We start from the raw sequence: 25911 nt of genomic DNA, 5'->3' as shown, positions 1-25911 counted from the left end.
ATTTATTATACTTCTTAGTATCCTGCTCTGATTTTGTTAGTAATAAATTACATTAACATCCCCAAGTTTAGTCTCCTTTTCCTGTGATGGTAATTGGTGAGTCCCTGTCCCCATCTTAACCCATGAACCCTTTGTTATATTTTCTCTCCCCTGTCCAGCTGCTGAGGGGAGTGATAGAACAGCTTTGGTGGGTGCCTGACATCCAGCCACAGTCAACCCACCACACTTACACATTACCATCTCTGCTTCCTGTGGGACTCAGAGGAAGATTTGTTGTGTATTATGGGCTCTACACTTTGCTCTACACTGTAGAAAATGCTCAAAAAACATCTCTCCAAAGATGTTTGGGGCTGTCCTTTGGAGTAAAAAATGGAATTATGAATAAACCTGCAAAAACATTCAGGTGGCTGGGAAATCAGTGACTACATGGCTTGCTTACAGTTGCAAGTGGTTCACTGCAGTAGTTTAAACAGAACTCAGATGTCATGATTCTGTGTGGAACTACTTCAAAGAAATTCTGTTAGAGAATGAAGAATGGTGATGGACCATTCTCACCACTTTTGCAGACATGGGGAGCTAAGGTATAAACCAGTCTGCATACATAGGAAGGTTTCAAAGCAAACCCAGCAGTAAAGGGCTTCAGCTGTTTCTTTTCATACTCATTATTTCTCTCCCAAGTCATGGAGAAGACCACACAAATGTTTTTAACTACAAGGACCTAGGCGAAAACAGCCCTTTTCTTGGCCTCAAAGAATTTAAAACTGCTTAGTGACATTAAGAAATAATAATAAGTGAAGAAAAAGTATGTTGCATGCTTAAACAACTAACATAACTTAGACAAGTTCTTTATGTGATTTAGTAATTTATTGAATTATACTTGAATTGCTTCATGAGGTTCATCACCCACACTATATTGGCCATAGGTGAACAACATACAAGGGTAAAGTGTAATTCATTCAACAATTTATAGCCTGTCCTGGGGTAATCCATGATGTTATTACATTCCACATCTTCCTGTTCACAAAGCTTGTTCCTGTATCTTTTGTCCCTGCAAACAAGAACTTTGTTGGGAGTGCTTTTAGTGCTTTTAGGAGTGTTCTTAAAACTGGCCCTCCCGGGCAGCTTCCTGCCTTTTGCCATGTGCTGTTTGCTTGGCTGGCTGTTTGGTCTTTCCTTAGGCAGAGGTTTTGTTCCCCTTTTTTGGGTTCTCTTTTAGGGCCTTTCTCCCTGTTTTCTCATCTCAGAGAGGCCGCCTTGGGGCGATTTCCAGAGCTGTGTGCCTGCTGCTGCCCGATGGGGATGTTTAATCCCAAACTGTCAGATTAGAATAGCACAGCTTTCTAGAAGCACGGCACCTGCTCTGTTCCATGTTTTCTCTGGGAAAAGCTTGAATATGGTATCTCCTCCTAGCCAGTTGTTTCTGTGATAAAAATTTCACATCCCTTCTCCCTGTTTATTTAGTATTGCTGTGCCCCAGATATGACAAAGTGCAGTTCCAGGAGAAATAATGAAATCTACGGGAAGCAGTCACAAAGGAGAAAAAAATATATTTTATATTGGCAGCTTTATTCCTTGCTGTTGTCGGACTGCAACTGGGTAGTGAGTGTGCAGCCAAGGCTGAAAAGCATTTCAACTTTATTTACTAGACAATAAATAATACAAAGACTACTGAAAGATGAAGAAGAGAGCTGTCGTTGAATTCTTTCAGTGTGGCTAGTGGTTGTTGCTTTTCTGAGTATCACAAAAACAAGCAATGAGCTTAAAATTTTGGAAGAAGCAAGCTTTTTAAGTGTGGAGGGCTAATTTGCCCTCTCTGCTGAAAAGGCCTGTGTGAATAAAATAGGCTATCCTAAGCAGTCTGCACCTTGTTAAGGATGATGTGCTATACAACACCCACCATCAGAGCAGCAGTAGTGGAGCTGGAGAAGCAGGAGATGGCACAGTGCTTCTGCATCTGTGGACAGCTGGTGCCAGCAAACCTTTGAAGCGGATGCCATCCCACATGGATCCCTGGCAGTTGTGAAAATGATGCAAAAGGATCAGGAATTTAGGAATGGGAGAGAGGATCTTCAATTCTCTTTACAATTTCCTGTCTTCTCTACTGAAAATAATTCTGTGTTCAAAAGCATCCCCTTTGAGCAGGCATGCATCATGGGTTGAATGCCAGCTCTTTTGCAGCTTTTCAGACTGAGTGCTGTTGGGTGCCCCTTTTTGCTCATTCTAGAGTCTGTCTCATTCATTCATTTGCTTGATGTCCAATATCCACTCTGAATTGTTAAACAGCAATTATTTGTTAGTTTGCTGTCAGCTGCAGGTTTCCCATCCCTCCTCATCTGGCATTTGTGTGTCTGATGATCTTGGTACATTAAAGCTTTTAAATAGGCACTGTGCAAGTAAGGAGATGATGAGAAAAAAAGCAAACTGGGGAAATACATGTCACATGGTGACTGTTTAAAGTACTTTGCTTATTTGTTTCTTCAGGATAAATTCTGTTGCATGCTTATTTTTTATCTAGTATACATTAGGCATGTCTCAGCTGGGTTTTTTTCTTTTTTAGTTGCAAGATTTAGTATAAATAGTATCACCTGTGACCCAGTATGCTTCCTGTGTCATGAGTGCTCAGTGGCTGAGTTAGTCATTCCCGAAGAATGACAGATGTTAGTGTTTCCTGCCATTTATTTTTTCAGCTGTCATTCCGACATTGCAGTAATCACATGGATTTTATATTTAATTCTAACAACATTTTGCTTTCCTTTTTCCTTCTGAAGCAGCTCCATTCATTATTAGTTCAAGTTAGCAAGTCTTATTATTCAATTCTAGAAGGAAATTCCCTTTAAGTGACTGAAGACAAGCTAGTCTCTTTTTCTACATCTTTTATTGTGAAGTAACAGATACTTACATGCAGTGCACAGTCAAAGCCTTTCCCTAAGCTACAAATACTTGCTTTTCTGGGGGAAAAAAAATAGGCATTTGAGAAAATAAACACCTTTGAGTTACTCTTTCTCTATCTGATGTTGTAGTCAGCCATACGTCACCAGAATGTGAGCACCTCTCACAGTTTTCAGTCAGGTTGATTTACTGTGGTCCAACATAAATATGTGCATTTTTGCTTCTGAGAAATTAGCATGCTGAAGCATATTTAAAATGAATATAGAACAAACTATTCTAGTGGGCAGATATTAAAATAACATTGTTACAAATTACCATTTGTTGTGATTTTTGCATATTCATGATACCACCCCATCTTCATTACGTGGCTCAGATTTAGATAATTTCTAAAATTTCAGTAATTCCTAACAAATTAAAAGGGGTAGGATTTGGTTTGTGTTTTTTCTTTTTTCTTCGGGTGTTTTTTGTGTCTCTTGGAGATTGGGGGGGGGCGCTTTTTTGGGGTTTTGTGGAGGGGTTTTTTGTTGTTTTGGTTTGGTTTGGGGTTCTTTAATTTTGTTTGGTTTTCAGGCTTTTCTTTTGGATTTCAGTGAAGTAAGCACAGAAAGAAAATGGGCAATGGAGCACTTTCAGGTTGTTCTCAAGATTTTCTTAAAAGACACACTAGAATTCTTGGTTCATTCATCATTCCTTGCCCACTGTACTACCAGAATATTTGCAGGGTTATTTTCTAGATGCTACTGTTTTCTTCCATTTTATATTGCTTTGCCTCAAATGCCAGAGTATTTTTCCACACTATGTAATTTTCCAAAAGCGGAGTGTGGACATTTATCCAGGGCAATTATGTTAAAAATGAGTGGGTTTGAATGGCTTGTTTTCGTTCTTTTCTTTTCTTTTCTTTTCTTTTCTTTTCTTTTCTTTTCTTTTCTTTTCTTTTCTTTTCTTTTCTTTTCTTTTCTTTTCTTTTCTTTTCTTTTCTTTTCTTTCTTTTCTTTTCTTTTCTTTTCTTTTCTTTCTTTCATCAATTTGATAGATTCCTTGGATAATTGTACCTGCTGTTTGAAATATGTATTTATATATGTCCACTGTTTTTAGAATGTCATGTAATCTTTTTTTTGGAAGACGTTGTAGGATTTCTTCTGAACTAAAATAACAGAGCCAGTGATCATGGAATTGTTCTTTTTGATTTTTAATATTAATGGTTCTTTTCACCATCCCTTTCAATCCCAAAGTGCTTTCAAGGTGACTTCAACATTCAACTCATAACAAAGAATACCAACCAGATCTCACATATTACTGTTTTCATCTTCATTTCTACAGGTTCACACTTAGAATTAAGTATTTCAGATAATCTACACTTGGTTTAGCTGAGCTAAAGTGTAATGCTTTTCTTTTCCAGATCACATTCTTAATGATTGATCACTTGACAGCAATCAAGTGTTTAAGATTGTAGGGTTTGTTCTTCAGCTAGTGTAGGCCACCTGGGCTCCGTTGACCTCAGGATATGGAAGTAACATGTCGCCACTAAGAATTTTATCTCTGTGTACAATTGCTCTTTACAAAAAGTATTCCTGGGAAAATGTTTTTGTTTGTTTTCTCCCATAGCAGCTTGACATTGAGTTAAATCACTGAAATCTAAAACAGACATTAAAAAGTTTAAATTAATTATTCCAGTGGAGCACTGTTTGGGCAGCAAATACCAACTGTAAAGAAATTTCTGTAGTCCTCTGTCAGCAGTCTGCTTGACCAGGCCCAGGCAATTCCATACAAAGCACTGTGTGCTTGTTTAGGTAAGGAAATTTCACAGGAAGGAATCTCTTATGATTTCTGTGAACCAAAAATATTAGCAGTCCAAGGTGTGATCACATGAATTTTGAAATACAAAATTAATTTTTTTCTGTGTTTGATCTAAAGCTGTTGTTAATAGAAGGGAGTCTGAGGGAGAAATAACAGAGTTGTTTGCTTAGGTGTGTGATTTATTAAGAGTTCTAAGATCACAATATATGGTCAAAACAGGATTGAAAAATTTCCAGAGACAGTAAATCTAAATCTAAATACAGAGTTTTATGCAGTGTCCTAGCCCATTGTGGAGGTAATCTTGCATAGTTAATCTTGTACTTTGTGCAAAAGCATGTTTAACATTGTAATATTTGCAAAGAGTAAATGAAAATTACATTCTACATACACTAAAATATCAAATTGACTTTTACTTCTGCTACATCCAAGAAAATATATTTCATAACTGTAACTGAAATTTTAGATTACTAACTTCAGTACTGCTGCACATCAATTCCCGGCATATCAGTTAGTGGCACATGTATAGGCACTTACTGGGAGATAATTTTTCAGGGTAGTTTTAACTTTCAAAACAGATTACTGTATTTGATTAATTTTTATTATCTTGTTGATAATGAGTGGACAGCAAAAATGTGTGTGTGTGATTTAGATAAGCAGAGATTATAGATTATCTTAATGATTCAGATGTTTTGCTAAATTCAGTCTTTCAGCATTCCCTTTCTAATTTCTGTCTGTTTCTTTCGTCCCTACCTGCTTGTAGAATTTTTATACCAGCTGGTATTTCTTTTTTTCATTCCACAATTCTTCCAGGCTCTTGCATATCAAGGTTCTTCTTATTTAAAATAACTCTTTCCAACAAAACCAGCAGGCTCTTTACTTATATTTTGAAGATTATTAAACCCTTGAGATTTAACTTTTGTGTCTATCATCCCTCACATTTGTATAACAGAACTTGAAGAGCTGCATTAATGAGCATCTTATTAATTGCAGTTTATTAATTCAGCTTAGGGTAAACACATTAGAACCATTGGAATTTGCAAATTCAACTGTAAAATCATGGCCAAAGTTTGCTCTTTAGTAGTATACCAGGACTATATTCTGACTAAATTAACTACTGCAAACAGCTGATGCATAACATACCAAGAGTTCCACGTTAGCCTCTTTTGGATTGCACTGATGTGCCTGGGTACAAAAGGAGTATTAATGAGATTACTGTCAAGCTCCAGTGTTGTTCTGACACAGGTAAAGTAAGATATTCTCTCTTCCCTTCTTTAAAGGTAGCCAAAGGGGTAAAGAAAAAGACATCCAAAGGAAGAATTTCAGGTATTTAAAACGTTGGCCTAAAACACATACATTGTGTGTATTCTAATCACCCCAGTGCATAATCCTACAGTGCCTCCTAAAATAAGGCAAATAAAGACACAGCAAAATTTGGCATTGTGGCTTTTTGCTCCTGAACCTATCACCATGAACAAACAAGCTTTCACCCTTTTCAAATAATATATTTAGAGTATATATGAAATGAACCCCTCATGAAGGTACAGCATTAGTCAAAATGTATCATGCAAGGAAAATTAAAGTTTTTGTTTCTCCCCACTAGATCGCCCTTTGGTGGAATGACATGTTGCTTTATATACTGGCTCTATTGCCTCCATGTTTCTGCCTTTTATCTGGAGTGATGTCCTTACAGTATTCAAATGTGCAGTGAAGTAGAGATCAGGAAGGACTATATATTTTAAAAAGCACAGAGCAACACTGTGGAATGGCATAGGGAGACAGAGAAAATAAAGAGCATTGGTAAAAAAAATCTCAATTTAAACATGATTTACATAATTAGTATTACAGTGTTCTTTCTACTCTGGAATGCTTACAGTATCTTGTGTTTCTTTAGAATTATTACTGTATTTCTTGGCATTCCCCCCCCCCCCCCCCCCATTTTATATTTATCTTCTAGCGCTGCAGCAGTCCATGAAAAAATCTAATTCATTACATAAGTGGTACTGCCAAAAAGTCACAGAAGGTTCAAAATTATTTTTATCAACTCTTAGTGTAATGTTTGAGGAAGAACAGATTGTTGTAATATTCACACAGAATCCAAGAATTCTTAGGGTTAGAAGGGACCTCTGGAGATTGTCTAGTCCAAGCCCACTGCTAAGAGCAGGTTACTCATGCTCACAATTGTGATGTCTTCATAAGCAATGAGTCTATCCCAATCTGGAAATGTGTCCTAAACTGCAAACACAGGGAAGGGCAAGATTCCAATGTACCCAGAGTGAGATTAAAGACACAAAGGAGGTCAAATATTGATAATCAAAATAATAATACACATTTACTATCAAAGAAAGAGCAAGAAAGAAAACAGAAAAGTAGGAAAAAGCAAAGAATTACAAAAAGCAAGAAAGATAATCACCACTAAGAATCTGTGGCATCCTGCGAAGATCCTTCCTCCTTTGTTGGTGAGGAGGGCTCTGACAAACTTGTTATGCATTCAGTTATACAGAGGCTAAGTGGTGCTTTATGACAACAACTAGGCATTCCACTCCAGCTTGGGACCATGGACACGGTATTCACAGGATATTCCCAATATTCCCGTGACAGGTGATATACCCAGTCAGCTGGCCCTGCAGTTCACTCACCTTTAATAGCAAGGCACATTCACTGCCACTATCATGGGCTGTCACAGCTCATTATCAATGGATGCTCACGGCCCCTTATCACACCAGGTTTTCAACTGCAGATCTTATCAACAGCTGGGAAATGGTGAAACAAGTCTCTCTTTAACAGTTCTTTTACCAAGTCTTCAGTATTTTCCTCCACATGTTATATAATTTCTGTTGTGCCTAGAGTCTGTTCTTTTAAATATGGAACAGTTTATTGCATCTTTCATTAATAATCATGACCACAAATATAATTCCTCTGTGAATATATTCACAAATATATTTCTCTCTGTAAAAGCATACTCTTCATTATTATGTGGTTTTCTCCATATTTTAAAATACTCAGCCTGATTTCCAATTAGGCATAAGCAATGATTTTCAGACCTCATCACCATGCACACATAAAGACACATGCTAGCAGATATATTTTAAAGATGACATAGTGAGAATTTTTAAACAGCTGATTGCATCTGGAAAATGTGGTCACTGAAAGTGTGGTGCCCAGTAATATGGGTGAAGTTGAAGCCCAAAGTTTAAGAGCTCAGTTCTGATTATCTGCATAACCCAGGGATTTGATGCCTGAGGTGAAATGGTGCCAGTGCTTCAAGGAAGCCTGCTCCTGCTGTTCATTTTCAAAGTGGAAGGAGTACCAAACAGGTTTTCTATTTTGCTGATGCTGAAGAGAGAACATATGCAGGTAACTGTCTGCTGGGACTTGATGTCTGTCACTATTTGAAATAAGTGACAATCTCAAGTCTCAAGACTTTCAGGAGTTACAATCTGACTTACTGAAAGGGCGGGAACTTCTGAATCATTAAGGTCCCACTGCAAAGTTTTAATATCTTCAGGTCTTCTCCTACAATTTCAATTTAAGAATTGGGAAGAACAGTGTGGTTGTGCTGTTCTACAAGTAATACTCTGCAAGGGCGAAGAACAGTTAAAATAACCTGACTCAGTTCATTATAGGATGTAAAGAGAGGGCCAGTCTCAGGTCACATCGTGCACCTCTCCACATCCCGAAGACCATTCAGCCTTACCTCAAGTCCTACTTCCACATTCAGCTTTTAGATAACAATATCATCATAGCTGTCTGTCCTCCTTCCATTTACCTGAGATTTTGATTGTAGCAATGGGGAACAAAGACATATGGACCTCCTTCTTGCTTGCTCCAAAGAAGATGGTTTATTGCAGCAAACCAAGCCTTTCTATGCTCTAAACTTAACCAAAACCAGTGTGCATTGGCTGCCTGCCACTGCGGTGTCACTGGTCACGCATGCCTTTACCCAACCAGCTCTCTGATCAAGTGGTGTCCATACATGTCCCCAAACAATCATTGCCTCATGTATGAGGTATGCCAGCCGTACATATATATATACCGTACATATACCATATGCCAGCCATACAGCCTGATCTCTGGTTACAGGACCTGTTTTTCACCTCGATGTTAGCCAGACCTTTCCTAGAGTGCTTTCTGTTGCTCACCAGAAGTGAACAGGATTTCTTATCTCCCAGGTTTGATAAAATAAAAACTTAACTGGGTGTCTGTCACCAGATCCGAGGCCTTTTGATAGAGATTGGGGAGATTTGATTTGATAGAGATTTAAGGAGATCAAATGCTTCCAGAGCTAAAATATTGTTGGGTTTCTATCTTGTTCTTTGTGAGCTTCACAGAAAGCAGTGGTTAAGGTTTAGAAGGTAATTACTGAGGTGGGGTTTTGAGCAGTGGCCAGACCATAAACCAGTATTTCACAGTCTGTGTCTGTATGTTTTTCTGGGCAGTACTAATGACTCCTGCCAGAAAAGGACTAATTACCAACTACTTCAGGGTCTATTTCATCATTCCACAAAGGAAAGTCTGCCACAGTGTTAGAGCCCTGTGTATAGCTGGGTCTCCTGCTGAGTCCTCCTGAGGGATGATGTGGGTGTGTTGGGGGTTGTTTTGTTTTTTTTTTTTCCCTTTCCTCTCTGTCTGTGGAATTGTTCCCATTGACATGCTAAGAAGCGCTGATGGCTAGTGACGGGGCGGGAGGGCGGAGGAGGGAGAACACGGAGAGATCGGGGGGCAGGTAAAGGAGAGCGTGGGCAGCTGCTCGCTCTCTGGCTCCGGCTCGGAGAAGGAAAACCTCGCCCTGCCATCCCAACGCCGGGAGCTGCCTTTCCTCGGCTGTGGGACCCCCCCTGCTCGGACGCTCCTCCAGCTTCAGCCCGCCACCTGCAAGCGCTGCCCCCGAGGGCCCGTGAGCAGAGCCTCTCCTCCACCCTTCCCATCGGGAACACGGCCACCATCATCCCCCGGAGCCCCTCCGGCCCCGCGGGACATCACCGCGTTCCCCCTGTCCCCGGGAGCTGGCCAAGGCTGCCGGCCAGCTCTGACGGGAGCGGCGCCACAGGCGAGACAGCTCTCGCTGGGCTCCTCTTCTGGTCCTTGTTAATCTCCGACTGGTTGTTCTTGGGTTTGCCTTCTTGTATAGACACAGATATTAGTAAAGTACTATCCTATTAATAATTATTAATTATTAATAGTAAAGTACTGTTCCTATCCCCACATCTTTTCCTGAGAGCCCCCTTAATTCCAAAATTATAATAATTTGGAGGGAGGGATTTATTAGCTGCATTCTGAGGGAAGGCCCTGCTCTTCCCTAACACACCTGTCTTTTTTCAAACCGGGACAGGGTGTCTATTTATGGACCCTGCTTTACAGACACCACTTACTGGTTGAAATAATCTGAAGTGCTTTCTCACAGAAACTTCTGTTGAGGCAATAGAGATTTTTTTGGCCTGTTACTACTAAAAGTCAAGGATGATTAGAGGAGCTTTTTAGTGATAGAAGCAGGGCTATACTTTTGCTCTTGCGGCTACAGGTGACAAAGCCTAGAAGGATTGATGTTTGAGGTGTTTTTGGATGCCTGTGTGTAGGGGGAGGGGTCCCCTCCTAGAGCCAGTATCCCGGGCTGGCAGAGCTGCCAACAGTGGCACACCGGAGGCAGGGCTCCACTCTACTACAAGGCAACTCCTGAGCAGCCAGATGACCAGCCAAAAGAGCCATCTGGGAGGAGGGCCCACTAAGGCCAAAGGGTATTTAAGGCCAAACAGCAGGCCAGCATATGTCTTCACCCTCCCTGATTTTGGAGTTCCTATCTTGGAGTTTCTGTCTGAGCACTACTGGAACCCAGGAGCTGAAAGCTGTATGTGTGATTTTTCTCTTTTCTGTCTTTCTCACTTTCTTCTTCCAATTCACTCTTCTTGGTACATTTTAAGAAATTTTACGTTGAGCATGTCTAAAGTCTGCTAAGCTGGCTGGGCCAAATTAATGTCCAAATGCTTTATTATTAATTGAATATTGTACTAAATCTTTGCTAAAGTCATCTGATATTTCTAAAGTTTGCCAGTGAACTTTTGTCTTGTTTTGACCTCTAGAGCATATCTGGCTGGCATTTCTCCCATGCATCTAACCCAGAGTACAGGAATGACTGTAAAGTCCTTTCATTGGATTTTTACAACAGATGATCTGTGACTCAAGCAAACAAGCGTTCATGTGTCTTCTGGTGGCCAAGTGACAGGAGCATACCACTGAAGGCGTACCAATGCTGACTTTGTATGCACTCTCCGTGTCTATCACAAATTAATCTGGCTTGGCCTTGGTTGCTATGGTGTGTGCAGAGGGGTTGTATCATACCAGCTTGGCCAATGAGGGTTGTTTTGGGAAGACCCATCTGGAGTCTTTTTACCAGGCACCATCTCGAAAAATTTCAGCATTAGCTTCTATTCTCAAAACAATCCTCTTATGAACTGTGGCTTTCTCTCTAAATTAGAAGTTATTAGTAGGACAGTTATCCACCATAAAATGTTCAGGGTTTTATTCCTCAAATCCCTTTCTTTTACCAGAGACTGCTTTTGAGTCTGACTTATTTATTTCTCCCACCCTCCCAATCATTAGAAATGTTTGGTTTTTAAATGCATTTTCACTTGGAGAGGAGAGAGGTTTGGAGTTACAGATATAATCCTTTCCTAAATCGCCCTACTTTGTCATGGGATTGGAAGCACAATCTGTTGAATAAAAAGACTCACACAACATGGATTTTATGTAGGGATTTGTGTAAATTAGCTTGATATAGTCAAGCTAGTAATTTACTTTATTTTGCTTTGGTTTCACCAAAAGGAAAATATAATTCTGGCTGAAAATCTGTATGTAAATGTTCAGTATTACTATATTCACCAAACAGTGTATCAGTCTTTAATCTACAATTTCCTGTGAAAAAGGAGGAGGACATCATCTCAGTCTTTACTTTGGGTTCATACCCTCTTTAAGATTCAGGTCAGACCATCAACATCAATTTGACTCTGCTTCCACAGTTTGTGCTCACAACCATGCGCTAGCAAACCCCTTTCTTTTCAGATACCTTAAGCCTACTGCAAACAAATAAATCACACAAATGAAATAGTAACAAAGTTTTGTATTAAGCTTTTTTAACTTTGTATTATAAATTTTATCTACTATTTAAATTACAATTGTGTCCAGAAAATTGGCAGTTGTAGTCATGCAAGTGATGAATTTGATTCCAGTCACAGCCCATCTTCAAGACCCCAGAACTCTCTTCCTGAGTCCCTTAAAGGGGCTTATGGGTTGTTTTTTTCTTTTACCCAGAGTTAGAGTTGTCTTTTACCAATTACTTTGAGTAAATTCAAAGGAGAAATACTAACAAGATATTCCTCAAGAGTCAAAACAACAAAAACATTACTGGCAACTTCAGAAAATCAGGGAACCTTGGCAAAAGTTTAAAGCAACATTGAATCAACAAAAAGCATTTCACAAAGCATTAATTTAGCAGGCTGCAAGTCCATTCAACTTGACAAACTCTAACTCATCCGATTTTAAGTTACTTAGACTTCAAGAAGAAGGAATTGGAAGAAAAAGAACAAAGAGAAAGAAGAGATATAGTAAAGAGCAAATATGACTACCATTGGTAGTTCCAGTGGTCAACATGTGCTTGCCTCTTGCTCTGACGTGAGTGCCCTTTGGCTTTCCTGGGCCCTTCCCCCAGATGGGACATCTGGTAGCCACTCTGGGGCTGGGTTAGGGGTGCCAGGAGCAGGTTTGGAACATTGCCTCCACTGTGCCACTGCAGGGCTGGAGTACAGGCTCCAGGGGATGGAGCAACCCGCCACCTCACCAGGGCAGGACTTGTCTTACCCCTCACCACACACAGGCAACTGAAGTGTTTCAAGCCAGCAATCTCCTCCACCCTCTTATACCATCTTTCCCTGGAAAGGAAATGCCAGTAGTGTTTGAAAAATTAAATACTAGGAACCTTGGTTTACTCTAGGTAGCTCTTGTGTTGTATTTGATAACACAGCATCTTGCTGCAAGAAAGTAAATGCAGTTTTTCCCTGGCCCAGCTAATTTTTTACACAAATATTTGGAGCAGGAAATAAAAAACAGTTGATAGTTGCGGGACATGTGGGAATAGTTGGAATAGTTTAAGCAAAGATGAACCATGATCCTTCTGACCACCTCTTTCCTGTCCTGTTTTGTCTAATCCTGCCTCAGGGTATGTCAACAGATTTCATTTCAGCTCAGAAGGTGCAATGGGTTGGAAATAGTGATCTTGCTCTGTCTCCTTCTGTCTTTATGGGTTTTGTGGGAAATCATTTAAAGACTGGTATATTTTTGGATTGTCTGGTTCCAGCTAGGACAGGATGAGTTTTTGCAGAATGCAGGAGGGGTTATGGCTGGAACCCAGAGGTTATTTTCTATCATCTCACAGGGTTGTTGGGGGCAGGGGAAAGGGATTCTCTTTCGGGAAGAGGGATTCCTTTTGGCTGACTAGGTGTGGCGCTGTCTCCAAAGCGGAGGGAGGGCTCAGGGTGGTGTGGCTAGAGCGTTTGACATGTAAATCACTCTGTCTTTTGTACACCTTCGGTTTTAATATTGCCGCTGATTGTTGTTCATTTCCTCATCTCATTGCTGTTCCCAGTAAACTGTTTTTATCTCAACCACGATCTTTTGTGCTTCCAGTTCTTCTCTCCAGCCCACCATTGGGGTGGGGAAGGAGAAGAAGTGAGCATGCTGTAGCAGGATTTGGAAAGTCTCAGTGGGGGCGCTAAATTGGAGAGTGCCATTCCTAAATCTTGACATGAATAAAGGTACAAATTTGTTGTGTAAGATACAAATTAAAACAGCCTCAGGACCTTTGAATGTAACCCCATTTGAGTTATGGACATGTTACAAAGGGTACTGTTTTTGTTAGACTGACATAATTATTTTCTCACACAAATTAACTATAAATCAAAATTAATTTACAGAATCTCTTAAACAAAACTGAATAGGCAAGGAAGCAGAAAAATGCCTGTATGGCTTATTTTTCATTTCTGCTGTACAAGAAAACATTATACTGGAAGTATGTGTTTTACATGAAGGAATAGAGCAGGTGCCTATTTCCTGATGACAAATGAAGCATGCTGGATATATGATGCACATCTTCAGAGCTGTGTATCTGAGGAGAATAATGGTGTCATTGCAAAGGCTTCAAGAATGCAGTAAATATTAAGGAAATAACTTACATAAATGACTCTGTGTTTCTGTGCAGCACACTGGATGTAGGTGATATCACTGGTTCTGATCCATTATAGTCATTCTCAGAAAACAAAAATATTTCTTTGTGATATAATAATTATTAATCTTATGTGAAATATATGGTCTTTCATATTGCCTGAGAAACTAGTGGTTTTGCTTTGTCTGAAGTGCTTGGTTTATAAATTACACTTAATCACTGAAAGTAGTTTTCTCATCTCTGTCTGCCTGGTTCTTTTGTGGTTTTTAGATAATCTGTGTTCTCTAACTAAATACTTTCAAACATCTTCTGAGAAGATGATAACAACATTGCGGAACCAGTGATGTTGAAATGATTAAATGATAAATTATGTTGTCTTCCAATATAATTTATTATGATAGCAAAAATGCCAACAAAATGAGTGAACAAATACGCTGTCTGATAGTTACACATCAGGGGAAGTAAAGAAAAACTAAATGCAACATATATTTCTTAGATGCTGAACTTTGGAGTCAATGACAAAGACTTTTGTATCATTTGGTTTGTGTTGACAAAAGAAGTTGAACTTTGTTAGTGAACTATTTTCCTAAGATTACAATTTTTTTTTCTACTTCTTATTTTTGGAAAACAGTAATCACATTCAAACTAGATAGGGAAATACAGCAACAACCCATTGGAAATGTTGAACATAGCCTTTTGTCTTATCTGTAGTCTGTAAAAAATGAAGAGAAACAATTTTTTTCCATGGTGATACTTCATCTTAATCCCATCTAACACAATATTGTTAGTGGATTTGATGCTGCAGTCATGTCTGGATTTAAAGATAGATACTTGGGGGGAAAAGAGCATCTCTCCCTAGGAGCTGAGTTTTTCTTGTTTCTTGCTCAGTGCCTTCACCAGAAATGCTTCTTTTCCTCTGCCTGCGTAAGCTCAAGAGCCAGAATTTCAACAAACTGCCTTTATTCCACCTTATGAGTCTTGCCACTTGAAAAACCACACAACATACAAGGTTGTCACCTTCAACATGTTTAAGAGAGACCTGGAGACCTGGCTTATTCGAACATGTGTTTAGAAAATAATCCAGTGACAGACAAAATTGTGTTCAGCATATATATTAAACCATATGTATTGCAATAGGCACTCTTTACAGGACAAGAAATCGTTTTCTTATTGCCAGGTTTTGCCAGTGCCTTGTACATGAATCTGTAACACAGGACATTTTGAAACTTAACTGATGGCTGCACAATCCTTTTCCTACAGTCAGAAATTCTTTTACTCAACTACTCCCATTCTTTTATTTAGGACAGTGAAAAGAAAGGATTTATGAATAGACTCTATGCCATCCAGGAGGTGTGTGTCACTGTCCAGAATATCCTAGATGAAATTGCTTCCTTTGGTGAAAGGATCAAGAAGTAAGTGCTGACACAGGTGCTGGATTGTTCTCCAATACTCTTTAATATCTTTTCCATGCAGAGATATTAGACGTCTACTTACTTATTCTGGGGGAGTCCATCTTTCAAACTCATCTGTACTTACTTTGCTTTATGGAGGCCCTCAGTCAATGGAGATTCTGTCATATTAATTCTGGAGTTTAGAATTATATTAATGGGGACAAAAATCAGAAGTAAGTTTTTTAAGTAAAACATAAAAAGCATATTGTTGTGAGGTTGTTATTTAAAAGTGATAATAAAAAATGCAATTTTGATAAAGGAAATAAGCAGAATGGAATAGGGGTTACATATTTTAAGGATTTACATATGTTCACTTGCTGGAAGTTTTATTTATAGGTCAACAAAATCTTTCCATTAGAGTATTTGAAATTTGTAACACCTAATACATAATGTATAAAATCTGCCAACATCTAGACATTAAGAAAGAGAGGTTCTGAGATTTACTGCAGGAAATGTATTGGTGTATATCTGGCATGGTCAGTGCACAGCAGCACAAGGTTTATTACTTGAGGTCAGACAGGCTGTGGAAAGACCTTTCAGCTGTCACCTGCAAAGCATGGAGAGGATTGACTTGGTGTTCTGCACCTCAAAAGCCAAGAGCATCTTACCACTACCTGATTCACTTTTGGAAATGAAGTTTGGGAAACCTATGCCTTGTGTGAAGATCAGTCTGCAGGAATCCTGAGGATCATCTCTAATGATGTCCTGTTCTTGTCTTGATGATGAGGAGATTGCCCTTTATGCATCTAAGAGCAAAGTCCCTAATAAGAAAGCCTGGGAAAGTGTTCACATAGGGACAATTTCAGGCAGGCTGTGTTCACAGCTGGAGAGGCAGGTGCAAGCGTATTGTATCACACAAGGTCTCCAGTTAGAAAAATGAGCCAGTCTCTGAAAAAAAGTCCTTTATCAAAAGGCTGTTTGCAGAAGTTGTCTTGATGATTAAGTAGTTCTAATTGTGCATTTTGGAGATAGAATTTGTTCTATTATATACCAGATGAGAGCTACAGAATTTTGTAAACTGAGTGAGACTATAAATCTTTGTAATTTGCTCCTTAAAAATATAATGAGAAACCTGTACTGAATGCTGTGTTAACACAGCCCATAAGGAGCTTTGCTAAGTGAGGATCCAGTGCTCCCACACATCACAGTGTGTCTGTGATCCATTGCACAAAGCCGAGTCACAGGAACATGAGCAGACCCTCAACCTTCTGTTCATCCCAAATGTGTACAGAAAAGGGGAAAAGAGCAGGTGTCCCCTGAGGATAAAGGGAGGGGTCCTACACTAAGTGACACTAACATAATGTTAGTGGAGACATGTCAAAATTGCCAGGGAAAAAAAGAAGACAAATAAACACAGGAAGCCAGAGCTCACTATGAAAAATATGGCTTGTAATTCAGATAACTGCAATTATTCATCTAGAGAAGCCAAAATAATGTAATCACATTGATTGAGAATGTAGCTAGTGGTAATAGTTTAAAGACTATTTAGATTTTAAACCACATTCTGGATAAAAGTTATGCAACACTTCTGAGATGGCAGTGCCTTCATGGAACAAATCCACTGAACCAAGCTCCCTTTAACCAATGTTCCTATGGGACATCTGTAGAAAATTATCATCTGGTCTTTCTCTCTTCACTGAATGCAGGGAGAGCCACAGCACCCTATTTCAAGATCTATTAACTTTCCCTTTTGCACACCTCAATTTTGCTGAATGTGGTGACCAGCACAGTTTCATCAGAATAGAGTCTGGGACACTTAGTGAGGATGTTTTTATCTGTGACTTTTTTTGGAAAGGTAATGTCCTCAAGCTCTGATGGGATCCCAGGAATTATCTTCCTTTATTCATAGATAAATATCCTTCATTATTTCACATTTTTTAATTATCTTTTTTTTCATTTGACATCCAGAGGTTTTTTATTTCTTCCCTCAGTCACTGCTGTTCCATTATCCCTGTCTTCAGGACTAATGTCTATCTCTTCCTTTTTTTTCCCCTTAGCCCTCTCCTTAAACACATGGATGAGTTTCCACCTTTGCATAGCCATGCACTTTCCTTTTCCTTTTCTCCCAAAGCTGGAATGCACCTGGCTGAGGAGTAAACCTATACCTCATACAGAGGGGAATGTCCCTGTTCATCCTTTAACTGCTTTTGCTGTCCTTAATGGAATAGGGAGGAGATAAAATAAGAAAACCTTAGCAGTACTCTTCCAACTATTGTATCCTACTCTACCATGGTGTTGAGAAGGGAATGTAGATTGCCTGTGTGAGTACATTTTGGGAATAAGGGAGCTCTATGGGTTTTGCCTAATGCTGAAACTGGGGTTAGGCAGTGAGATTTCTGAAAAGCAGGGTAGTGATTCACCTGGCAGATGTGCACTGCTGGGCTGGGAGAGGTGAAATTCAGAGACCTCTCATTTCTACTGATAATGGGTCCAAGCCCAGATTCCCCCTAATGAATGACAAATACATCCATGCCTTCATTAGTAGACTCAGTTTGTTCTCTCTGATGGAAACTGACACTTCTCCCACTGTCCTTTGCTCTTTTATTGGCTTTATTGGCTGACATCAGTTCTGTTAATTTTTCTTTAGTACATTCAACTGGACTGTTCCATTCCTGAGCTGGCTGGCAATTGTTGCCCTCTCTGTGTTCACAGTCCTCCTCTATTTCATTCCACTGAGATACATTGTCCTTGTCTGGGGTAAGTAAAGCCCTTTTAAACTGCCTGTGCTACTTTGAAAACCTATTTTTCAGCGGATTACTTATACTGAGAGTCCTTTTTGGTATTTGTGTTCGTGAAGCTGCCCTATGATGGAATTAGGCATGTAGGTTAAAAATTATAAATATTTAGGCTCACCTGCAAAATGCATTTTCCTCGGCTGGTATTCTGGACTTAATCATACTACAAGCATGTAGCCATGAGAATTCTTCTTATATCATAGTGTGGCTTTGTCTAGATATTACTCTGATTTATTTTCACCACTTATACACAAACAGAGGCATTTCAATCTATACAGTGCATTTAGGACAATGCACTTTTTGCTGCAGTACCCTATCTTGTGAAAGTGTATGCAAATATAGCAGCAAGAAACCTGTCTAGGGGGTCACCTTTAGTTAGACAGGAAGGAGTAGGTGGTACCTGGGTGGTTGATAATGAACAGAAGCTCTTGGCAGGTAGGGGGATGGAATTATGATTGATCCAAGCTTTCACTACTTGTGCTTATATCTATTCTTTACAGTGATTTAAAAAACTACTGTTACCACATCTGTTGTAAATAATGCTCCAGGTTTTCTTTTGTGAATCTTTTTATACATCTTACACCACCAGCAGCTTTACCCTTACCCAGTAGTACAGACTTAAGAAGAGCACAGTCTCAGTTACATTAGTGGCTAGATTTTGTTTCTGAAGAAAGAATAGCAATCACACTTTTGTGAAAAACTTTTGAATTCAGGAGACAGCATAAAATCATTGAACTGACTCCAGAGAATTTATTTTTTATCAGTCAGTATTAGTAATTTTCTTAGAATGTTTTCTCAAATGATCATAGCCAAAGCAATAAAAAGGATATGAGCAAAAGTATTTCTACAGAACTAACAAAAGCAAGCATATGGACTTCCTTTCTTTTCCTGTCTTTGACTTGTACTTATTCCCCCATGCCACGCATCACTGAAGTGTGACCCAAACTCTTTTAGTTTGTTCCCAAAATTTCATTTCTTCCACACACAGAGGAATTTTTAAGTATTTGTCTATGTCATTTTTGTGACATTTTTCAGACAGGTCTGAGACCTTGCTTTTTTACATCAGGTTTGATACAATAACCTGAGATTATAATATCCCTCTAAGATCCACATAACTGTAGAACCAGAACTGTTCTTTGAAAAGATCATGACTCATACCCCTGGAAGTGTCACACTCCCACAGAAATATCTCTGATTCAGATAAGGCAGAGTCTCAACTCCCAAGTCTCCCAAACGTGGATGGACAGCATAAGCATAAATTATAATAAACGCACCTTGCACTCTCTTCATCTCTTTCCTCCCTGCCTTCGAGTTACATAGGCTATGTAGATAGAACTTCAACTCCCTTTGTTCACTAGAGGTTTCAACTCCACATTTTTGTCCTGCATTTCAGTTCAGGTGACTTCTTATTGACCAAGTGTATGTGTATTCCTTCTTTAAGAACCTTTTTCTCTTGCATCATGACAGGAGACCAGACAGATACTGCATAGATGCAGATCCCACAGTCCAGACTTCCTTAGGGTGAAATGAATTCTCGCAGAGCCGTGTCATGCTAAGCATAGCTTTAAGCAGCCAGCTCTTCAAAAATGGCAGTATTCCAAACAACTGTTTTCTCCATCACCATGTGTTTCTAGCCTCTCCTGTGTATATTTCTTCATCCTATTCATCTATCCTGTCTGTGGAAGCCATTGATTTCTCTTTTACTTATTTCCATAGCTGGTCTGTAGCAGCATCTGCCCATTTTGTTCTTTGGAAGGCAGAGTTTTTAAATGAAAATTTCTTCATACTCTGTGTCTTAGTATAGTTGTCTTTCTCCAGTGCATCCATAGGGTCTGCCCCTTTCAGCCTGCTCAACCAAGAAATTCTCCATCCTTTCCTGGCTCTCTGTCTCCTAGTGGAGACTACTGGTCCTTGAAGATGTGATGTGTTAGGTGGGGTGGAGCAGGAACCACCTCTCCATCCAAATCCCACTTGATGAAATGCTGAGTCTTGATAACAGCTACAGATGTTTAATTGGAAAAAAACCCCATAATTATTGTAATCTGAAAATTTTCAAATGGCTGGAAAGGACCAATCCCCTTGTTGTACTCTGTTTCTCCTGTAGTGTCTTCTCTCATCTATGTAGCACTTTTCCTTTCTCAAGGTTTCACGTGCTGAGCAGTATTATTTTTATCAGATGTGATAAAGTGAGATCATACCACCTGAAGTCTTGCATGCCCCATCCAAAGGTTTTATGTCCTTTCTAAAGCTTTCTGAAAAGTCTGGGCACCCAAAATTTTGTGGAAGATAAAATGTGTTATCTTATGTCTGATAGAACTTGGATAAATTACACAGAAAGGCATATTTTTAATAGTGTCCTGGCTTTGTCTTGCTCACATGAGAATCAATGCTGTTTGCACTGCTCCTGTCTATGTTTTCAACATGAGTTCCCAGAGCCCACACACCAGGTTCTCAAAGTGTATGAATCCGACTCAGTATGCAATGATAAGAAAATAAGTCTAATTTAAAGGCCTGCTTTCTGATTATTTTCTGGATGATTTTTATCGGTGCTTCTGAACACTAATTGTCAATAGGCATTATAAGACCATGATATCTAAGGGAGACATATCCTCTCTTCTCTGCACTGCCATCAGCTCATCATCACTGCTCATCAATCTATCATTCCCACACAGAGGTTTGTGCAAAAAATCCTCTGCTTCTCTTATGAAGCCTCCTCTAAAGCCTTCATATGGTGCAGACTTCACTGCTTCCCATAAATTTCATTGTCCTTAACATGAAAAATACTTTCCTTGAATCTTTTATGAATCTTGTGTCCTCCAATTAAGCCCATTTCTGTTCATCCTCTCTTCTACAGAAAATTAAATACTTTTTATGCCTCTGCTTTTCCCAACTTCCTCATAATAATCACAGTTTCTGTTACTTTCCAAAAAAATGTATTGAAGGAAATTTGAAATTGTCCCTAGGACTTTTGCATTTTGAAACAGTGAGCCACAGAAGCAAAGTCCAACCTTTGGAGCCCCAGTTTACAATTCATGCATTCATTCAGTGGTACTGTCAGAATTCAGAATGGATCCTGAAATCTCTTTTAAGACTTTGCCAAAAATATGTATCTTTTGGTATCTTATATCTTATGATGGTAACATCAGAACTTTCACTTTTGCAGGCATCAATAAATTTACAAAGAAGATTCGAAATCCATATGCAATTGATAACAATGAGCTACTTGACTTTCTGTCCAGAGTCCCTTCTGATGTGCAAGTGGTGTGTATACTTTTTTTCTGGGTTGTTGTTTTTTGGTGGGTTTTTTGGTTGTTTTTTTGTGTTTTTTTTAAGAATTTTTAAAACCATTATTTTGATTTACTATTATACTCTTTGCAGAAAGAAATTGCACACTCAGACTGAGGATAGTTCATGAACCATAAGGAGGCTGCTAGAGCTTTTTCCAATGAGAAAGAAGTCCCTGCATTGGTTATGCCTCTGAGGATCCATAGTAGCAATCAGTAGAAGGGCAAGTATTTGTGAGATGGTAGCAGATGCTACAGCTTATGCTAGAGTACCAGCACGACATGAATCTGACTAGGATAGGGCACGTGTAGGAAATGCTACGGCTGAGGCTCTCAGGACAGCCAGAGAAGGAATAGGAAGGTCAAATAATGGAAGAGGCAGGCAGCATTGCCCAGTGTCTTGTGACAGCATTCTGACAGAACTTCGGCCTTTCCTTTCCATGGGTGAAAACTTTTGCTGTGGCCGCAGTTCAACTGTGTTCATAAACTGCTTCTTAAAAAAAGGAAAAAAAAAAAAAGCACTGGTTGTGTAGTTGTGAATTACAAGCTTTCATGATGCAGTACGCAATCCCCAGAGAGCATGCAAGATTTAAGATAACATCAAGCACATAAATCACATCCGGTGTCTCAAAGATTATAGGCTTCCTGCATTTTGAGTTTCAGTTCAGAGCTGGTATTAAGTAGGAGATATGGGTACAAACACCCTCTCTGTATCTGATACCGTCTGTGGTAAGAATTTAGAAATAACCAGATTTTTAAGAAACATTACCAAGAATGGTATCCAAAATGGTCACGGTGATAATGTTTATTGTCTGCTAGAGCACATCAAGAAAACAAAAAAGAATTAGTCTTTTCTAAGTCGACATCAGAATGCATTGTTATTTCCTAGTAGGATTTTCTTGGTGTTGGTTTTCCTTCTTATTCTACATCTGTCATTCTGTTGTTGGTGAATCACATCTGCAAATCCTGTGTCATTTTTAGGGAGACAGTCTTCTGTTTTTTTGAGTTTTTATTTCCCTGGCAGAAAGAAAATATATCTTTCTTTTTTTTTCTAACAAGTGCCACCTGACAACTTTCTTTCTGAACTTTGTGTTTAAACAGATGCAATACCATGAACTGAAACAAGATCCTACTCACAGCCCAAGCAAGAGAAAGAAAAACAATCCTGCCTAGCCAACTTCATGTGTGGAGGAGACCAGCATCTGCCAGGGGAAGATAAAGGAGCAAGCCTAAAAACATTTCCTTTCTCTAAGCTTTTTATTTATCTTGCCTTTTTATCTAGCGAGGAGATTTTGTAACAGTACTAAAAGGTGTTTCTCATGGAAAATCTATTTCTCATTGTAAAGACAGTTGTTTCAAGTAGGGTTTTTGCCATTTTAAAGCCTTGTTAGAAACAATACAACACATTAAATGAGCAAATCTAAAATGGAGAATATACAGTACTAGTTGGTGGTCAAATACACAAGATAGTCAAATCATGCCAATTAAACCTGCAAAATGTTCAACTTTAAATCTGACTCAGAATTCTCTCATCTTTTATTTGAGCATTTTTATGCAGTCAGCCATCATCACAATTTTCTATGTTTTATATATTGCAAGAGAAATACAATGTAGTGGAGCCTACTGCACTTCAGTTTTAGTCGATTTTTTTAAATTTCGGACCCTGATGTTAACTCCTGATGCAACATTTTTCTATGTGGTAGGGCTGCTTATAAGACAGTGAGAAACACCAAGTGCAAATCTCTCTCTGGAACTCCCAAAAGCAGTTCCTGCTGTCTTTATCATTCCATTGTAAGACCTAAAAGTCTCTGTTTCAAAATACTGCCAGGTTTGTAACTGATTGCCTATCATATTTTTCTACATGTACCAGTAGTCTTCATTTGTACTACATAGCTTAGCTCTAATGGGTCAAACTAACTCCATACTGCTTTGGGTGTCATGTTATGCACTTTTTGTGAACATAACTATTTTAATATGGATATCTTGCAGAAAAGGTTTTTCATTCAAATCACAAGATCGTATTAATATGCTTTACAGTATAACATTACCTGTTACCAATGTGAAATACTGTGTAGAGGGAAAAAATGCAGTTGTGGTAAAACTGATATACCAGGGTTTTTTCCTTAGTTAATAATGTCAGTTCTTCTGATACAGTCTTTCCCTACTGCATGGAAACTGCATTATCTTATAAATTACATGGAACATAGATGAGAAACATTTGCATTTCAAATGTCTTAGTGGCCACTGCATAACGAGTACTTGGGGATATATTCTGGTAGCTGCATGCAGACTTCCACACTCAGCTCCCCACATAGTGAGCAGAGAGTCATTCCTGAGGGACTACCTGTGCACAGCTCCTCATTATAGTTCCCAGTGACAGTAAAGGGGATTTTTTGCCCAGGAGAGAGCAACAGGACTGCATCCTCAAGGGGGGCTGTGGTCCTCTCTGGATTACCTCTCACTGGTTGCAATTGCAGATAAAGTTATATTGCACTACTCTAAAAATATTTTTTGAAAAGTCTATTTAGAAATACTTTGCAAGCACATGTGAATATGTATTTGTCCAAAGAAATACGTGTTAGCTGCATTGCTCATGAAGGATTTCTTTATTTTGCAAATAAGATGATAGCCAAGTTCTTATGTGATGGTTACTTTGATCCTTCTGTTTGTATATTTAAAAGAATGCCAATCAAATGAGTGGTCTGCAGAAAGCCTTGGACCTAAACAAGCTCTTGTTACATCTTGACTTTGAAGGAGTTTAATTTTGCAGTTTGTGTAACCTTTTGGCTGTATTCTACCCGAAGAGCAACATATTATTGGTGAAATCAGAAGCACTTGCCAGCCTATTTTGTTTTTAAAAAAACAAATTTATGACTCAACAAGATGTGAATGTTTGTTGCCTGTTGTCAATTTTGCACATTTCTTTAATACAGTGCAAGCCTTGTACCTTCTTAATGTTACCCACCAGCCTGCGTGTGGTTTCTTGTTATCTTTTTTTTTGTACACAATTTCAAATGTCTACTTTGGTGGTTATATCTGAGCTGGTTATGCACGTTTCCTGCATTAAACACACTTCTAAGCATCACTCTATTAGATGTTCTGAAGCCTCTGTCCTTGAAATCCTGTGTTGCCATCTTTCAATGAGTGCTGTGATGGGCAAGTGAATGGAAACATCGTATTTCTTTGTGCAGGATTTTAGTATTTTAAGCTCTCTAATGTGCAGGGGGAGGGGGAAGGGGGGCAAAAGCCTCTCTTAAAGAATGGTGAACTCCTTTTAAATGCCCCAGTCACTTAAAATTGATCTCACTGAAAATGCAGCACATAGGCAAGGCTAAGACTGCTTATTGATGAAATATCATTCTCTTGCGACAAGAAGACAATTTAAAATCACAATTTAAAATAGTTGTGAGTGAGCACATTTTCACTATTTGCAATTTGTCTATGCTGCTTTGTGTAGGTGGCCTAAGTAAAGAGCCAGTCCTGCCTCATACCATAAATATTCCAACATATCTTTTTCTTCTGGACTAATCCTGAAGTCCATTTCTAACCTGCTGGATTTGGCAGGCTTTATTCCTAAAGCAACTTGTCTGTTCATAAACAATCAAAAAAGAATAAGACAATCATGAAATTGTTTCTGTTGTCAGAAAATAAAATTTAACTTTATGTGGGTTCATAGAAAATCATTAGTTTAGTTGGGGTCCATATTTAGATTGGATGTCAGAGTATTCAGAATCCACTAAAGCTGATCAATCTGAGAGACTTTTGTTATATTTCTGCTGATAACTCAGTGTACAGAGCTTGCTTACCCTGATTTTAAAGTTGTTCCTCTTAGGAACATCTAAGTATTTTTCATAATAGCAATGAGCTTTTTATTCATAATTATATTGAGCTGCTGAATTATAACTTAGTATTTTAAATCCAAGCACAATAATCCCCAAGTTTTTTTTTTTCTGCTGCAATTAAACCAACAGTGGAATAATGAGAAAGTAATGAAGCAGTCTGCATACAGTCTATCAGGTAATTTGGTCCCTGAGAGCATAGGCTTTACCAACAAGAGGAAGAGCTGCCAGCAAATGCACTGCATGATGCTAAGGTATTTCATGTGAAGATAATCCAGGAGCATGAAGTGAAAGAGGTAAAGGAAAACTTATTTCTTTCATCATTGTTAGATTACACATGCATGTATATTACACAAAACATAAGGAAAAGCTTTGCAGCTCTGCTCAGCAGCCAGGGATCCCAAACTGTGATTTAACACAGATTAAGTGCTTTGTGGCAGAAACTCTGCAGCTGACACTGACTCACTTGCATCTCCACCTCAACTCCCAGAGTCTGCTCCAAGCCTCTACCACCTTCTCACCGAATGGTAACAACAAAGGTATTGGCTTTTTGTTGAGCTGGGTACTCAGCAAAAAAATCTGTTTTCCAGTGTTGTTTTTGCCACATTATAGGAGTGACCTTTCTGATTTACAGTGTGGTGCACTGACCATTTCTCTCACTTGCAAAAATTTAGACCTCAGAACCAGACTGCTGGGCATGGCACAACT

General features: G+C 38.9%; 1 protein-coding gene across 1 annotated transcript in view; it reads left to right on the top strand.

Moving 5' to 3' along the window:
• Window positions 1-22537, top strand: part of MCTP1 (multiple C2 and transmembrane domain containing 1) — a 221717-nt gene extending 199180 nt beyond the window's left edge. The window contains exons 18-21 of the mRNA XM_062512666.1: window positions 15197-15306; window positions 17933-18042; window positions 21244-21341; window positions 22466-22537. Coding sequence (XP_062368650.1) covers window positions 15197-15306; window positions 17933-18042; window positions 21244-21341; window positions 22466-22537 — 390 coding nt within the window. The remainder of the gene's footprint in view (window positions 1-15196; window positions 15307-17932; window positions 18043-21243; window positions 21342-22465) is intronic.
• The last annotated feature ends 3374 nt before the right edge of the window (window positions 22538-25911 follow it).

This window comes from Cinclus cinclus, chromosome Z, assembly GCF_963662255.1.
Source record: "Cinclus cinclus chromosome Z, bCinCin1.1, whole genome shotgun sequence".
Lineage (NCBI taxonomy): Eukaryota > Metazoa > Chordata > Aves > Passeriformes > Cinclidae > Cinclus > Cinclus cinclus.
This window is presented reverse-complemented; position numbering and strand designations above follow the sequence as displayed.